We start from the raw sequence: 18,323 nt of genomic DNA, 5'->3' as shown, positions 1-18,323 counted from the left end.
ACACACTTGTTGTGTGGCCCCTTTGTAATTAGTGACACAAGATTTGTTGGTCATAAAAACTGAGCATGCACTGAACGCCGTGCACACCAGTATCCAAATCATTAGTGGTCGTCGCGTCACTGTTCCCTAGGAAGACTAATGAAGAATGATGTTCCCACCTACCATAATGAAATTCAACTTATTTTATGGCACAAATGTCAGAACACTGCAGCTTTTAACTAGAAGTGCCCCACTATGCTCTATATGTATGAGCATTATGTGAATGATATGAATGTGTCAAAAATGCAATTTTGAGAGTTTAAACATAGAAACCAGATAGTTTAACCAGCAAGCTACAGATAAAAAAGACGCAATTTTGTGAGAAACCGGAGCTAATACCATGTCAGTTCAGTGAAACGAGGCAGATGCACATGAATAAAAAGCCTCACCATCACTGTAGAACAAAAAAGGGCACATAATATAAAATGTCGACAAAAGTCCCTTACAAGTAACTTAATTTTCAGGAACTACCATACACCTTTTCAAAACCAAAGTAAGCAAGAATGGGCATTCTTCTTTAGCAATTAGCACAAGCAGTCGCTGTGACGAGACTTGCACATCACGCGTACATCATACCAGGCACATAGCCAGAAGGGGGGGGAGGGGGGGGGGGCATGGAACTTGGTGTCCCCCACCCCAAAATCTTCCATTTTGCTGGGGCCTCCTCTCCCCCCTCCCCCTCATACAGTATTTTATCATAAGTGCCCCCCCCCCCCCCCCCCCCCCCCAATATCCTGGCTACGTGCCTGCATCACATCTTTCATAGCATAACCACAAACCCAAACCACTTTCAGCGCCACTAAGGCAATTAGTATAGAATTTTAACTGCTGATTTCATACAGAATGAAAGAATCAAAAGCACCAGACAGTACAAAACACTATTGTTTGCCGACAAGGCAAGGCAACTGGAAAAATAATGGCTAGATGTTCCCCTTCTTGGAAGTTCTCCGACTGACACCAGTTCAGTGACGTTTATCAGCGACGTTGGTGCACTAACACACCAGAGGTGCCCCCTCACACACTCTCCAACTAGCGGCTCTGATCACTACCTCTTCAGGCACCCTCACATTTTTGCAACATCCATGTCATGCTCTCATTTTGGCAGCATTTCTGGTTGTCGACCATCTTGAAGCTCGTTTTCACCCCACTTCATCTATTGGACCCACTCCCGCATTTACATTCTGGAAAGAGATGGTAGGGCACCTATGGAATGGTGAATTTTCTCTGCATTTTTGTCACCACAGAGCACACTCCACAATTTTGCCTGTGACCTTGAACCAAGAGCGCGACAATCGGACTACCATAGTTGATTGCAAAACGCATTAACGGCCAGAGGGCAGAATTTTGCAGCTTCATTTGACAAGAATTTACTCAATGCAAATAAAAGTGATTGTACAAAAAAAGAAGCATTAAAATAACAAATAATCGTCATATAGCGCTTCTGAAATAAAAATTGTGCGATTCAGTTATGTTTTTATGGGTTCTCAAATTTGGCAACATTACAGCAAGGAACTGTTTCAAATTTAATAGCAACACTGTTCCCGACATATTTATTCACAACTCAAATATAGGTATTCATTTCTCTGCAAGTAAAGCCGATGTGTGTACTCTGCTTTACTTCCAGCTTTTAATAAGAGTGAGGTTCGTATTTCTCAGCTTCATGTTTGAACAACTCGATATGATTATATCAAGATGTCACTAGGTTTGGACCATGAAGGTCCTAGTTATTCATATAACTCGTGCAAAGATCAGTACTGGGAAAATTTGCACATTAGAACTATTATTCTGCAGACTAATAATCTTTAATTACATCTGATGGTACCAATGGGGTTGCTAGCACAAAAGAGAGTACTGTAACCTGAACAAGATTCATCACTTTCACTGATCATTCAATATGGTCAAGAATTAGTTTCATCCTCATAACCATACCCATGCATATCCACAATCACAGTCCATGCTTTTAAGATGTTGGTATCCATGACTATCAGTTCTGATCATGTCTACTAACATTAAAAATACTCCCATACCAGTAACTTGGACTTCCAGAGTCCGCCTAACCAAAAAGAAAACATTGTGCGGTTTTCTTGAACAGCAGAGGTTAGCAAAATATAATAATTTGTAAAAAAAAAAAAAAAAAAAGTAAGAAATTTTTGAGCTTGAGATTTCTATATCATTACTTTCACTTTGATTGAATGCAAGCTCTGATGTGAAGGTTCTTGGACTACTTTTGAGGTCCTGCTTTTTGCATATCTTCCTCTGTCACCACAAAGGCTAGGAGGTAGCACTTCACTCCCGTCCAGAAAAGAGTGACAGTGGATGGCAAGAACGAAATTGTTTAAAAAGCTTTTACAATAGCAGAACACTTTTAAGGGGGGACACTACCCAGAAAAAACAATTTCTGCAAAAAAAAGTTGATTTTGAAAAATGTCATATTTACATCCACCAACATCTAGAGGTATTCCCAGAAAGTTTCATTAGTTTACACTGCACAGTTAATTTTTTATAAATTATTTTCGGTCCACCGATGCTAAAGAAAAGGTGGGAGTTGGAGCACTTTGAACACATTTTTCTCCATTCCACTTTTTGGCGTAAATTTCACTATAGGAAAACTATTCTTTTGTTATTACGCAACTTGGATTCATTTTTATAAGTTTTTCTGGGGTGAAATTTTAAGGGGAAGATAACTATGAGCTTGTATTTTTTATTTTTGTCATTTTTCATGCTCAAGAACTAAAAGTTTGGACAAAGGATGGAAATCTGAAAAAGTGTATTTGTGTTTATGTGGCTGTTTTGTCATGAAAGATGGTATAACATAGAAATATAGCTCCATAGTTATCTGCTCTGTGCTGTCCTAATGCAATGTAACACATGAAAACGACAAATATATAAGTAATTTCAAAACAATAGTTTTCCTATGTAGACACGCCACTTTCGTCTTTGAACGTTTGCATTTTTTTTTGTACTTCACCCAGGTTAACAAAAATTGGCAGAAATGTTCTCAACATCAGCAGAAACAAGCCTTGTAAATATAATTTAAATCAGACAAGTGGTTCAAAAATTTACTTTTTTGGGTAGTGTCCCCCCTTAAAAGGAGATTGCAGGATGCTTCATTCAATGATAAAGCCCAATAGCTTTTCTGGCTCCCAACACCGAGGTGAAATTTTGTCTGGGCACAAGACGCTGCTTCTTGAAGGTCGACATACAAACTCATTTTCCGCCTGTCTGAGATTTCTGCTCGGTTTCCAAAATTCCTTGCTTTCCTCCACATTCCCCTGGCTCCTTCAATGAATGTTGCAAAGGTTAAAAGCTAGTCCCCGCAGCAAGGAGGATGTTAACCTTTAAAGGAGGACGAGACTTTCCAACAGACTGCGAGACTCATTTTCTCGCTCACAACAAGACGTCATACCATAACAAGGTCAAAAGGCACAGGATGCAGAGAATTTGACTATACTAAGATGCTTTAAAGAGGAGTGAGCACAGGTATCAATTTGAATGTTTTCAACTAAACATATTTTCTGAAAGAGCACAAGAAACTGACCCTAGAACAGCAAGTAAATTTCCCCAAAAATGTTTAAATAATTTTGAATCGTTAAAATACGATATAACCGGAACCGAAACTAACCTGCAACTTTACTGGTTCACCATTTTGTTGTGACATCAGATGTTGTACAAAACATCAGCACATGGGCAGCTTGAGCCAGTTTCGCTTAGCACCAAAAGCAGACAAAAGGCTGTCGCGAACGTCCGTGGGAAATAATGAACTATGATTCATCAAGCTCATCTTAGTCAAGCAATGACCAGAAAATGTTCAAAGATTTTCAGCCCAAGATTTTAGAAGATTTGCCGTTACCACTCGATCCGCTGGCATCACCTCTGAGGCGACCTCCCGTGGGGGCTGCATTCGCAATCCGCCGACATGTGGACCCAGATGCCGCTTAGAAGCAGAATGGCATGGAAGGTTTTAGCTGCTAGCAAGGTGTGAACCGTTTCCTAGCATGACGCAAACGCTAGGAGCCAGCGTTCGCGTAAGACTGCTCGGACCCACTTCCGTCGCAGACTTCTCGGTCGAAAACCAATAAGATGCCACTCTGCTGCATTTCTTCATGGTATTATTGCACCGAACAGCCCATCAGCAATTCTCCGCAACCTCCATCGCATACCGCAAACAGCCTAAAACAGATGTTATTAGCAAAACCACAGATGCTCACAATCGCTAGAACGCACAACACCATGGAGTAGGGAGCGTCGTCTGCTCTCGGATTCATTTGACGTCACGAGTGCCGCTGCTCGTTGTTGCCAGTCGAGCGGCAATAAGTGATTCAAAGGAGTATGCGTAAACTTAAATATTAATTTTCCCTAAAGAAGATGAATATTTTGATTAAATATCTCGTACACATATCACAGGTGGATACTTAGTACATGATGAAAATTATATAAAAATCAATGACCATCAAAATTTTACCGGAGCTCCCTCCCCTTAAGGATAAAAAAAATATGATATTTTATATTCTCAAGTCATTTATTCTTGGCAACGTGAAAAAGCCCCCTACATGTTTGACAAGTTTCTTACAAACAATTTGCCCAAAGTTGGCATTTTTTTTTTTTATATATATATAACTAAACTGCAATACAAAGATTGTTTTTCCTCTTAAGTTCAAGAATTAAAAGACTTTGCTGTAAACATGGATAGCTATTCAACATTTTTGAAATATCAAGCTCATGGTTTATTGAAGGTTAGGACTATTGCTCTTGAAATGTACTAATTAGGTTTCATAAGGTGCGTAGGGAACTGCTGTACTACAATAAAATGTTTAAGAACAGATGGCTTCAAAAACAAATACACAACTAGAAAAAATGGCCTTCATTAAGTTTCTTAGCTTTTCATGTTTTGCTCTAAGAAACTTCAATAAGTGATCTAGAATTGACATTAAGGGATACTTCAACGAAATTTGAAATATTCCCGTCGTGTTCAAAAATAGGTTGAATATGATCCACAATATCCGTAAATGACAATCGCATGTTTGTATTTTGAGCCTGGTGGCTGTATTTTTCGTTATAAACGGCCCACCCTGGCAAGCGCTCGGAGAAGGCCTAGCGGAGACCACGCGACATCCAACGCAATCGTGACGTAGGTCGTCTCAAGACGAGCAAAGCTATGGCGAGGCTGACGTCGAGAGGATGGCCTAGTCGTTCCAGCCACCGAAGCGGCTGCTTTTGTACAAATTTTGAGCGACGGGTTAATCTCCTATAATCTTGTAGGGGGACAATAGCGACTTCTGTGACACACAAAAGGCATTCTCTGGAAGAGGGGAGTTCCTCCTGCCCCTCTTCTCTCGTCGTGGCCGGAGGCGAGACAACCTCCGTCACTAGCTGCCAAGGTTGCTAGACGGGCATTACAAGCGAGGCGTTAGCGACATCCACCAGGTGCTCTTTGCTAATCGTTTAATTTGTTTTAAAATTCCCTTTCGTGACTTTTTTAACAAGATATTGGTATGTTCGATTTGATGGTGCTTTTTTGAACATATATAGACCAAAAAATAAGCGCCGAAATTTCGTTGTAGTATCCCTTTAAGTTACATATCTAAATAGCAAACACCAGTGGTATCCATAAAAAAAGATGTGCTAAAATATGCATCCCACTTAAAAAAAAAAAAAGCAAGAATTTGGTTACATTTTTTGGCTTCATTTTTCTATTCATGGTGCAAGACGTTCTGCAAGATGGTACCAAACCGAGCAATGAATTGTTTCTATTCAGAGAATTTCAGCTATTATAAGAGTGGTCACCAACCACTGGCAACAGTTTGAAGAAAACTCGGTGAGCATAATCGGAGATTACCTTCTTAAATCCTAGCTTTGTGCATGTAGTAATCACTGCTGGGATACTACAATTGCTGCCTCAATGGCAGCACTTTACAGTGAAATTCACCGGTAAATTTGGAAACCCAAAAGAGTGTTATGTTTGTGCTTTTAAATGTAGTTAATGTTGGCTGGAGCGTGTTTGCACAACAGAATACCAAGCACAAACCATTAAAAACTGTTTCAAATCCCGGTCATTTGTAAAATATTCTAAAAAAATGAAAGCATTTAAAATGGCAGCATAAATCCCTTGCAGCAATCTTACAGCTTGCTTACCTCTTGCTTGCTGTGTAATGAAGCATGCATAAAGTTTACCTGTGGCAGCATAATGAACAGCAAATGTCCAAGTTGGATAAGCCATTGCTCCGAGAAAAAAAGGGTAACTGCTGCAAACAATTTGTGCACACTAAATGTCTAGCAAACTGACATACATTCCACATTACGCACCAAACTATGCTCGAAATTTCTCCTCAATGTGTAAAAGTGAGAATGAACACTCTTTTTACCCCCCCCTTTCCCCCAAAGTTTTGTTTACAGTTGCACGATAAATAGGCAACACAGAACTCGTCCGATCGAACACGCCTGTCCAAAAGATAAAAAAGCACGCAGGGTCCATGCCAGCATGGCACCATGGTGCTGCCGAAGAAACCAAAAAAGAGTTCACGAACGACACCACGCACACAGATCAGCTGGAAACCCGGCAGTCCTAAGCGCACTGCCACAAGGAGCCCAATGCCCACAGCACTGCGACTAGCCAAGTGTCACGAAAAGCCCCCAAAGTGGCCGGTTTTCGTCGGGTGGCCAGCAGAGATGCTGGCCATGGAGAGAGGTAGAAGACAAGCGAGCTAGGGAGGTTTGCCCGACCAGCACCGTCATGAGCCGTGGCCAAAGAGGAAGTATGAGTTGGCGCTGCCTGGAGGCCCCGGCGTGGTAGCACAGGTGCTGTCCAGGGAACAGCCCTCACCGGCCGCGTCGCCCGCAGAGTGGGACAAGGGCACGTGCACGGGAAACGAGCTGGACTGCTTCAGGGGCCACGTCGATGTCTTCACAGCACGCACCTCCGGCTGTGGGGCGGTCCAGAGTAAAGCGTGTCAAGGCTGGGGGGCAGTGACCCCTCGGGCCGACGTTATAGACACAAATATTGTCCACACTGGGCAAGTCCTTGAAATCCATCTCTCTTTTGGAGATGGACGAATGCCAAAAAACATACATTCTAACTGCACACTGACTGCATACTGAAAAATTAAGGTCAGGATTTCAGGCAAGTACCTATTTAAAGCTGCGATCAAAGGAAAAAAAGAAAAGAAAAACTGACGCAAATGATACTGCTTTATTCAGAAAGAAACCTTTACAATACATCCAACGGCACAAATATACTTCCTGGACAACTCATAGCTGCGACGTGTTACTTTTACGTTCTCAGCTAACGCACATACACTTAAATACAACAGGCAAACTGTATTGAACGAAAGAGTCTCCCTTGGGAGCACCATTCCTCTCCTTAACACATTTAAGCCTTGAAATCTTTAAAAAATAAATTCAAGAGCATGAAAAAAAAAAAAAAAGACAACAATAACGCAACGATGACTAACCGAATGATTTTTTGTCGCAGACCCCTACAAATCAATGACAAGAGACTTGTAAAGTTGTCACGTTGGCTCATCTATGAGCTACCCTCAATTCAATGGTTTTCCAGTCAGCTTGTAGAAGCAGAGTGAGCCACAAGCCACTCACCCAAGCAGTATCGGGGTGATTCGACGAGTCTAAGGCATTGTGAAGTCCTTCAGGAGGCCCGTCGCTGCTACTGTGCCTCCTGTAACAATTGATTACAAGGACCGTCAAAAGCTTAAGATTTTCTGGCTCAATATAACCTATTACCCCTCATGCCCTAAGGTTTAGCCCATCCATTCTCAGAGGCCTAAAGGCTCGTTCACACACCTGTGCTTGACTTTGATCGGCTGACACAACAAGACCGGTTTTGAAGCCTCTTGCAATGGCTTATGACCGGCTGCATTGCTGTGCAGCCGGTCGGTCGTAGTCAAACACAAGTGTGTGAATGAGCCTTAAAAAAACACTTACCCCTCCTAAATTTTTTTTTTTTTGCTAGGCGATTTATTATGATTTCAGAAGACTAACGAATAAATATTTTGCTACAGCGTCACATATATTTCTAATAAAGTAAAAAAATGCAACTGTTCGAAACCAAAACTGGAATGGGGAGAAAGAAGAAATGTAGAGGAGGAGAGAGTTTCAGGAAGTTACGTGGCTACACTCGACTCCATTTTTTAATGCAAAAGCATTAACTGTCTCATCGAGCGAGCCGATGTCATCAGCTTTGAAACCATGCAAAATGGCACCTTAATGAAACCACGTGCAAAGCTAGCCAATGGCACCTTTTGCACTTCAGTCACATTGCCTGGTGTGCGTCGACGAGGCTCCCATTGGCCGCTGCGCATCAGTTTGTGTGGTGTCATCCTTACTGTGTTATCACTTATCACCACGTTTGCTTGTCTCCTATCGGTTGTACGGCGCATGGCAATATATACGGCGCATGGAATAAATTAAGGGGTTCATTCTGCTAGGAACTACGTTGCCGCAAGGCACACGACAGTTTGAACGATCGCTCACCCGATGGCGCTGCGTGTCTGCGAAGCAGCGGCTCCACCGTTCCACGTCCAAGGTCAGTGCGTTGTACGCCGCAGATTAAAGAAGGGAGCGAAGAGCGGCATGCGTGCTTTCGCATTCACAACTCATAAGAAGTGCTTAGGTATACCTCGAGCCTTTTTTTTTCCCCTTTGTTTTTCTGGCCAGGTTAAGCAAACAAGAGTGTGCACGTCGCACGAAAAGCGCAGAAGCCAGGAACTTTGTGCTTGATGTTTGTGCGTTTTTCAAGCTCTTACCAATTCGTGTTCATAAGGCAAGCAATTTCTTCAGCCAGGAGAAGGGGTGATGACTCGGCAATGTCTTCATGTGAATCAGCTTGGTGGTCGGGCGTGTCGTATCGAATAAATCCTAATTGTTTTGATTGGTATAAGTTTCCTCTTTTGAAGCTCAATGTTGAGTGTCTTGAGCTCAATATCCCCTTTGCCGTCCCTTCAAGTTTTTTTAAAAAAACCATAAACCTGAGCTTCCTTTCTGCACAGTGATAAATGAGAACGGGACTTGGCAGAAGGTGGTGTCTAAATTCCTGCAACAAGGATTAGAGTATGTAAGGCTTGAAGATTCGCTCTCACTGAGAAACTCAAACAAATTAATTGACATCCTGGAGGTCCATCATGGCAGGAAGTGCTCAATATTTTCTATGGACATAAAAAACCTTTATTATTCGTTGGAGAAGAGCAGACTGATGGCGCGAGTAAAAAAGGCCCTGGAGCGTAATCTCGCAAAATTGAGGTCAGGTTCGGGCATTTCGGTAGACTGTTTTCTAACGGTGTTGGATTTGTATCTTTGTTCAACGGTGGTTGAATACGATGGGCAAAAATTTGTGCAGAAAGATGGAGTGTGCATAGGTTCATCGGTGGCACCAGCTTTGGCAGAGATATACCTGAACTCTCTTGATTCTGCCAAGGTAGAAGGACTAGGCAAAATGCCTTCAGGTAGCTGTATAGTCAGGAGATATGTCGACAACATTGTGGTATGCACCTTTCAGAGTGGAATTGCGGAGAAGCTAGAGTCACTAATAGTGTCATCAGCTCCTGAACTGAAGTTCACAGTGGAAAAACCAACGAATGATGTGTTACAGTTTCTGGACCTAAAACTTCATGTGGGTGAAACCCTCTGATGGGAGTATGGAAAAAATGCCCCGAAACCAGTACTCCCAAAGAAGAGCTGCCACCCTAAGACGGTAAAGGTGAGTGTCGTTAGATTGCTGTTCACCAATGCTCTGAACAGGTCATGTGTTCATTTCATGGCTAAGGCAGTGAGGGGGCAGTGGCAACGATTGATTAACGCAGGCTACGAAGGAGATTTCGTTGGGAGGCAAGTGACCTTAATGAACTGCGAAAAGGAAAAGGCAGAGGAGAAATCGAGAAACAGGATCGCAGTGATGCCGTATTTTCACACCGTGTCACACAATGTAAAAGCGTGTGCTAAAAAATTTGGCGTTAATGAGGTCTTCAGCTCGGACTTTAGGGGGGTACGGAAATGAAATTTTAGAGCCGATCTTTCTGCATAAATATGGGCTAGGGACAGGCACCACCTCGGAAATACCAATATCGCACTGTGAAACACAGGAGAACTAATTTTAAACCTAATTAAATGATTTCAAATTCACATCTGGTGGTTGGTGGGAAAGTTCTCGTGACATCACTTGTGGCATAGGAGCAGTGCCGTTCTGCGGAAATACGGCGTGCCGGCAGAATTAGCCTAGGCCTCAACACGTTTGCAAAGCCTTGACGGAGAAAGCCAAAGCGTAGTTGGCCACAGTGAGCTCGTTCTCGTTGTGGCTCTTTGCACGACGCGACCCGAGGATGCTTCTGGCACGGCCGGTATTAGTTGCTGCGTGTCGCGAGCTGCGAGCCGACGTTAAAAACAATACGTTGGAACTATGAGCGTACGGTCCACTAAAACTGTCTCAGCAAGAGCCACGCAAATACCTGTTCACACTCGGAGCAGACGCGCGCGTTTGATCGAAGTGCTGGATTCGCTCTGTTAGACCGCATTTCGGTAAGCGCTTCTGGACCGATCTTTTACGATTGCAAACCGATACTGACGTGACACTTGGCAAAGAAAGGTTGGACAGACATCGTGTAGCTCGTACGAACGCTCGACAGTGACGTAGCGTCGTGTCAGAATAAAAATGGCATACTAATAACAAAGTGTACATACCGTGTTGCGAAGGTAATCCGTATGGCGTTTATTTGAGCTCTATATCATGCAAAACAAGGAGACAGAATCAATGAGAGTCCCTTTCCGACGACAGCGTTCGTCACCGCTGCCTCGGAAAACAAGGAGATCGAGATGACAAGGGGAAAAGATTGACCTCTGAAATTTAGTTCAGGGATCAAACTATTCATCCGGGAAGGGTCCACAAGGGTCGCGCGGGCGTATTCCATTCAGCAGGCCAGCCGGTCATGGGGAGACAATCTTGGCGAAGGACCGCCGGAGCAACGGTGCGCCGAGTCGGTGTTGCTGCTATACTCCGTGACAACTTTTCTTGGCAATGCAGTGGAAGGTACAGGCCCGCGTCCCCTCTCCCGTTTTGAGTGTACGGAGGCTCTCCTCCTCCCCCATTTCCGGGAAGAGGAGGAGAGCCCGCGCACACTCAAAATGAGAGAGGGGACGCGGGCCTGTACCTTCCACTGCATGCCAAAAAAAGTTGTCGCAGAGTATAGGCCTACTATATTCTGCCGAGCTCGCTTGTTTGGTGGAATCGCGGCCGTTGTAGCTTCTCTCAGGTGTTTGCGGATCCAGCGTTCTTGTTCGTCGTGGTCTGTTTCAAGTACTCCTTCCTTTTTTCTTGCTAGTTGAAGTCGGGACGCGCGAGAAGAGCACATAGAAAAATAACCGTTGGTCGTCTGCACCTAGTAACTGAGTGACGCTGTCGGCCATGTTGATTTGATCGTAAAAAGTGCGCAAGACAGCTTCGGAGCTGTCGTAGGATTCTGTCGTAACCTGCGCAAAAGTTACGACAATTTCGTTTCGAGAATACGGGTTTTCTCTCATATTTGTTGTACGCACTTTTTTCGTCGTAAGTTTGCTTTGAGAATCCGGCCTCACAGCTGGTTTTGTCAGTGGTGCCGTGGTTGCCGACTTGCCGTGGTGCAGCGTGCGTGCAGCCCTTGCACATCTCAAACGGCCACGTTGCCACAGGTCATAAATCGTCGACGCGCCACCAAGTGGCAACGCTCAAAACCACAACACCACGCCGTAGCCTTTCCCATCTGGCACAAGTGACGTCATGAATGCGCCGAATATCCCAAGACGCATCGCGCTCTCCGATGGCTGATTTTCGAGCGCACACCCAATCGGGCCCCTCGGGGTGAAAAATATAGCCATCCGTTCAAAATACAAACGCGCGATTATGATTTACGGATATCATTGATCATATTAAACCTATTTCTGGCCATAATAGGTGTATTTCAAGTTTCGCTTCAGCATCCGTTTAAGTTGGGCAACCTCACCCTGTTCCAAAGAGGGAAGAAAGGGTGCCAAAAGGGCCACAGGGGAAAATCTGTGCTTTGTGAAACTGCTGTCGTTTACGACATACCGATGACTTGCGGTTTTAGGTATATAGGGCAGACCTCAAGATGCTTGAACGATCCTCTGACTGAGCACAAAGAAACGTAAAGAAAAAAGCGACTAATTCCGAAATTGCGACACATGTACAAGAATGCAGAAATTGCTCAGCCGAGTGGTCCGGTACAACGATGGTATGCAAAGAGGTCAATGACGTCAAAAGGGTTGTAAAAGAGACAGTAAAAACTAGGTCGATCGGCAATTGCATAAGCCAGGCGTCTATGCTTCTTAGTGATAGGGCGAAAGCTTTTCTTCGAGTATGAATTGAACAGGTCTTGTCTTTTTCGCGAGAGGTACCTCCATTGTCATGATCTTGTTCTGTTTGTATGCGTACATAAAAAATTAAAAAAAAAAAGAAGAAGGTGTAATTTGTTGATGGGTTCGAACTGCAGTCGGTTCCGTGTGGTTTGCTTGTTCGTTTTTTGTGAAGATAAGAGTGGCTGCAAGGTCAAAGAATGTTTCTTCGGCCAATGTTTTGATGTGTGTGTACATTTTGTTAGCTCAAAATGATCCATTTTTTTTTTTTAATATTAGCGTGGCTGCGAAGTCAAGGCGTGTCCTCTTGGTGCCATTGTTTGGAGTGTTTTTTATGGTGACGATTATGGGTTCAGGATGTATAAAAGGAGGGAGCACCGAATAAAGTGGTTAGCTGTGTTTGAGACGTCGTCGTGTTTCTTCCACCCAGTCTCAGGTGGTCTAAAAAATGGTAAACGTATTTGTAGCAGCACAAAAAATGAGTATCATATTTTTTTTATATTTTTAATATTCAGTGTGTGCCTTCAATGACCCACGACTCAGATTATATTTGGTGTGTGTGTCTAAACTACAAAGAATGGCATGTGACCATGGAGAAGAAAGTGAGCGCGACTCAAACTGGACAATTCTTGCTCGGCGGTTTTCGGGCGGAAAGAAAACGAATTTCGAGTCGCAAATTGTGTTCTGGGTAGCTGGGCTCTTATGTGTCATGTACAAATAAAAACATTGGCGAGCATTAATACCTTGTCAGTGTCCCTTTAAAAGGGGACGCGGGTCTTAAAATATAAAACAATCGCGAAAAATGCCTTTTTTTTTTCAAAGTTCACGATTTGAGGTCTATATAGTCCAGAGTATGTCCTCACAAAATATAAATGCTCAATTCGATCTGTAAATATGAAACTAATGACAATTTGTAAGCGTTGACAGACCTAACTTCAAGCCTAAACTCTAAAAATTTGAACAAACTTCAAGCCGTCGGAACACCGCAACAACTCAACCGATCGGAGCCATCTTGGTCTTGTTCGAAAGCTGGTTTCCTGCGCCTATTTTTCCCGCGCTCCAAAGCCGTGTACCCCTCAAGGCCCCGACGTCCATCGATGCCATACAAGAGACTGTTACCAGGACGCACGCTGCATTCACATTTCTCCACTTTCTATTATCAATATTTTCAGTGTTTTTCTTGTGCATCCTAGTGTTTTTGTATGTCCCCTGTCTTCTTCGCATCGTTCATGTAAATATTTTGATACCTCCACTCTGTTTAGCTTTCCCTTTTCGTATATATTTGCCCTCCTGCGTGGTCGTTCTGTTTCGTTGTGCGCGCTTCAAGTTCCCTTCGAGTTGTGATGGCTGGGGACGCCCGTTTGAAGGCCAACACGCAGAGACTAAACACAAAGAGGAGACGTGCCTGGAACAAGAAGACCTCAGCATCGAGGAAAACGACACCGTCGACTTCGCCCATGCGCAACCCGCTCTACCGCTGGTGGATGCGACTGGATCAAGTTTGTGCTTGACAACTTCGCCGATGCCTCAAGCCGCTCTTTTGCTCGTGGACGTGGCTGGACCAAGTTCGTCTAGAGATTGAATCGACACTGTGTTCTACACGGAGGAGGAGTGCGTGGAGCGCGAACAACATGCGGACGACAGAAAGGCTTCGTTGGCAGATCAGTCGGCGACTTCACACAAGTTTGAGCTCCTCGAAGTCTGCATGGAGAGCGACGACACCGACCGCGACACGGAGTACGTCATCGTGGAAATGAAAGTGCTAAAAGAACTCTTTGCGTCCACGGCATGCGGCAAGCGTGGAATGGCTACCGTAGGACTTTCAAAGTGCGAAGAGAGGCAGTACGGCCTGGCAATGAAGTTGGTCCTCACGTGTTCGAGCTTTGATTTCGCCGAGAGTCGATTTTCTTCTCCACGAGTTGCCGGGGAAGCCAAGATTACGCCCTTCGAGATCAACTTGAGGGCAATGAAGGGAATACAAAGCATAGGAAAGAGGGCGACTGCGCTTGCAGACTTCTGTGCAACCTTGAACCTCTTCCACCAAGGGCTTCATCATAAGACGTTCAGGGGACACATGGACACCATGGTGCAGGCTTGCCAGGCAGCAGCAACAGCCACAGAAGCAGCGAGTGTTGGGGTGGTGAAGGACGTCTACGAGAGCTTCCTCAATCCTCCCGGAAACGTGGATATAATTTTGACGGCACGTGGAAGACATGCGGACACAACTCCAACATCGCAGTGGGATGCATCCTCGAGCTTTAAACTGGCCTGGTGCTAGACAACGTTGTCCTCTCAAGGTACTGCCGTGGCTGCCAGGGCGCACCTGACCCAGACGACGACAGCTATGGGGACTGGGTGATCAACCACAAGTGTATGAAGAACATTGACTGCAACGCAGGACGAATGGAAGCCGAGGCAGCCCTCATTCTGTTCAGGCGGTCCCTGGCGAAGAATGGACTGCGCTACACCACCATCCTTTCCGATGGTGACAGCCGCACCTTCCATGCCCTGACACAAGACAGCGTCTATGGATACCTCGACATTGAGAAAGAAGACTGCCTGAACCACGTACACAAGCGAATGGGAGCAGCTCTTCGTACCCTGGTGGAGAAGAAGAAGGCACAGGGAGTGTCGCTCGAAGGAAAGGGAAAGCTGACCCAGGACAAGATAAAAAAAATAACAAACTACTATGGGTACGCCTTGAGAAGCGACAAGCATGATGTGCCAGGGATGGAAAAGGCAGTGCAAGCAACTTTGTTGCACATGAACTCGACAGATGAAGCCCCGGATCACAGCCACTGTCCCGAGGAGGACAGTTCCTGGTGCTCCAACAACCAGGCACTGGCCAACCACGAGGAGCCACCACCACACAAGAACCCACAGCCAGGCTTCATTCGCACTGCGCTGGAGCCAGTCTTTGAGAAGCTGGGCGACCCGGCACCCCTGAAGCGCTGCAGTGATGGCATGACGCAAAATGCCATAGAGTGCCTACACTCTGTGATCTGGGGCCAGAACTCTAAGAACACACATGACCCTCTGCTGTCAGTGGAGAGGGCTGTCGCTGAAGCCGCGTCACACTTCAACCAGGGAATGGCAAAGACGAGCAAGGCTGTAGCAGCACAGCTTGGCTACAGCACAGGTAGCTGCCCGATTCGCAGGAGTCTTGAGAAAGACAGGCGGAGGCTTCGCAAGCCCAACAAGGCTCACTCTTAGGGGCGGTTCAAACAGACCCGGAATACGGAACCCGGGAGCCGGAACCCGTACTGACGTAATCACTTCCGGCTCCCGTATACGGGAGCTGAAGTCACGGTTTGATTTGAACGGCGCGCCCGGCGCGCGGCACGGGCCTTCGTATATACGGGAGCTGACGTCACAGCGGCTCCCCAGGCAACCAATCAGCGGCTGTCGTCAAGCCGGGTCGTCGCCCGGGGGCCCGGGCAGCCCGGGCGCAGCCGGCGCGGCGCGATGGCGTCATCTTTGCAGGATCCCGGCTACGAAGCTCGAATTGCCTCACTTATGAACCTTTGTGTAGTGAGGTGCGTCACAAATGCAAGAACTATCAACTGGCGTCGGCTGACTACTTTCGCGGCTGCGTGTGAGCAGTACCTACGGAGCGTGAAGAAAAGGAAGAAGCGAAAGACCGTCCGCGAGCTCCTGAAGCCTCGAAAAATGCTCTGCGAGTATGCCACAATCGTGAGACAGATGTTCGAAGACCCCGACGGCCGGGAATTCTTCGAGTGCTTTCGAATGTCACGAGCCAGGTAGGGTGTGCTGCTTTTTATTTTGGATTAGTTTCATGTTATATATCAAGTGGCGTTCCACATGGGCCCGCGCGTCGCTCGCAGGAATACTCAGCTGGAGCGTGCGCTCCCGCAGTGAAAGCACGTTTACATCATTTTTAATGCGGCAGGATCGCAAAAGCAGCTTTTGTGAGAGTCACACGCTTGTCAAATTTTACTGCGTCTGTGCTATAAAAAAAATAGCAATGGCATGCACATGTGCAGCTCGTACGACACACTCTTTCGGTCCACTAAATCTGGTCACGGTGTGTTGTGCTCCTTTGAGTGCATATATGACGGAAGCCCGTTGTGCTTCCTTGTCCTTTGTGCTAGCTAGGATGTGTGCTTACAAGCTTTCTGCACGAAAGCTTGCGCTGCAGAACCCAGGGATCTTGGGTTCAATCCCCACCCCTGCCCGTTTCGATCTGGATGAGCATTGTACCAGCAGACGTTCGTGTTTCACTACTGCGTGACGGGTGTTAAAGACCCTAGGTTAGCGGTCGTACAGTACTGCCTAAAAACTGGTTTACAGCGCGTACCAGTGTCGTTGACCTTTTTAACCTTTTAAGATGTAGCTCACACGCACAATGGTTGCAGCTAGGCACGTAGCCAGGATTTTGTTTCGGGGGGGAGGAGATTTTGTCGGTCGCAGAGTGCCCGAGGCTGGTAAAACATTGTGTATAAAAAAATGAACAAATGAGTTGCTTCATTACAATTGTAGTGAACAAGCATGCCCTCAAAGCTGGAAGCTTGGCACATTTGCTTATTAATAACATCCCACTGCCTTTCCGGTCTCTTTGCAGCACCAGCCACTGCCTGCCTCTACAAACGGCCTTTCTAAACGCCACTGATATCTGCATTAAAGATGCCGTTTCATCGGGTTGCAACCACCTCCCATGTCTCCGAAACCGTGTCAATAAATTATTAAAAGCAGTATCAAGTTCTTTCACTTGTCCCGGTCCTTGTGGTCGCTACGATACCTGTCGTAGATCCAGGGGTACCGCTGAACTAGCTAACTAGTCCATAGGCTTTCTCGGGTACGTCAAACGCAGCGGCACTCTTCTTTGCAGCCTGAGCTGCTTTCCTCGCGTCGGAGACGGGCGGGAAGTTCATCGCCGGAGCTTTTCTAGCAAGCAATAACGGAGCGACTGAGGCATTCGCACGGGGAACAATGTGAACGCCGGTGGCAAGGAGGGCGGAGGAGGGAAGCGCGCCGCACTGATTGGCCGCGGAGAAAATACGAAAACCTACGTCACGACCCGGGAAGGAGAAAGTTGAAAAAATTTCAACTCTTCAATCCGGGTGCCGGAAGCCGTATTTACGTCACCGCCCGTACGGAGAGAACGCTGACGTCACTACGGGTTCCGGCGCCCGGGTTTGCAGTCCGGGTCTGTTTGAACCGGGCTTTAGAGTGAAAAGGTCAAGAAGAGGATGGCCAAGAGACACAAGCCTGCCAGGGCCCAAGACTACAGCCCAGTACTGCTATGACCGTGTGCGCACATCGGAGACTACTGAACTGATTTCGTGGTTTCATGTTCTTGTTTTTCTTTTTTTGTCAGGTGCCATTTTTCTTAGGAGGTTCTGATCATGTTTCCATAAGTCGATTGCAATAAACTTGGTGTTGTTGTTTTCAGCAACAACTGAACTGCACCCTAAAGCTTTTCTTTTTTCTCTAGACTTCATATATAAGAGTGCCAACATCGGAGAAACTTTAAGTGCGATTTTCTCAGCTTTGTCTTTTTGGTCCGGAACAATTGCCTTATGGAAGTTTTCATAATGTTTGCAAGGGCGGATTTCAGTATGCTTGGTATCATTGTTTTCAGTAACAACTGAGGTGTATCCTAAAGCTTTTCTTTTTCATCTAGAGTCAATAGATAAAAAGTAATTAGCTGAAACGTGGATTATTTAGTGACAAGTTTTTGCTTTGAAATTCCATGATTTATTTCTGGTAGACAAAATGGCTTTGTAAACATTCAATTAGCTTTGGCATATATGGTGAACCCTTGGAAATCACTGCATATTGTTAAAATATAAATTTTTTGATGTGAAATTACCATAACGATCCGTAAGAAATTACCTTATTGGAATTTTATATTTTGCCATATCTTTTGTTCTAAAAGATATATCTGAAATTCAACTGCAGAGTTGAAATCACCA

At 45.3% G+C, this 18,323-nt stretch overlaps 1 protein-coding gene across 2 annotated transcripts in view; it reads right to left on the bottom strand.

The window, feature by feature from the left end:
- Positions 1 to 2,470: 2,470 nt before the first annotated feature.
- LOC8043054 overlaps positions 2,471 to 18,323 on the bottom strand; it is a 39,839-nt gene continuing 23,986 nt past the window's right edge. For both annotated transcript variants that reach the window (XM_029988354.3, XM_040504345.1), the window contains 2 exons: positions 7,630 to 7,708; positions 2,471 to 6,959 (listed from right to left, as the gene is read on the bottom strand). In XM_029988354.3, the coding sequence (XP_029844214.1) occupies positions 6,768 to 6,959; positions 7,630 to 7,708 (271 nt within the window). In that variant the 3' untranslated portion in view covers positions 2,471 to 6,767. The remainder of the gene's footprint in view (positions 6,960 to 7,629; positions 7,709 to 18,323) is intronic.

The sequence above is a fragment of the Ixodes scapularis genome, unplaced genomic scaffold (genome assembly GCF_016920785.2).
Source record: "Ixodes scapularis isolate PalLabHiFi unplaced genomic scaffold, ASM1692078v2 PGA_scaffold9__187_contigs__length_104089568, whole genome shotgun sequence".
NCBI classification, from domain to species: domain Eukaryota; kingdom Metazoa; phylum Arthropoda; class Arachnida; order Ixodida; family Ixodidae; genus Ixodes; species Ixodes scapularis.
The sequence above is the reverse complement of the archived record's forward strand: the minus strand, read 5'-3'. Positions and strand labels throughout refer to the sequence as shown.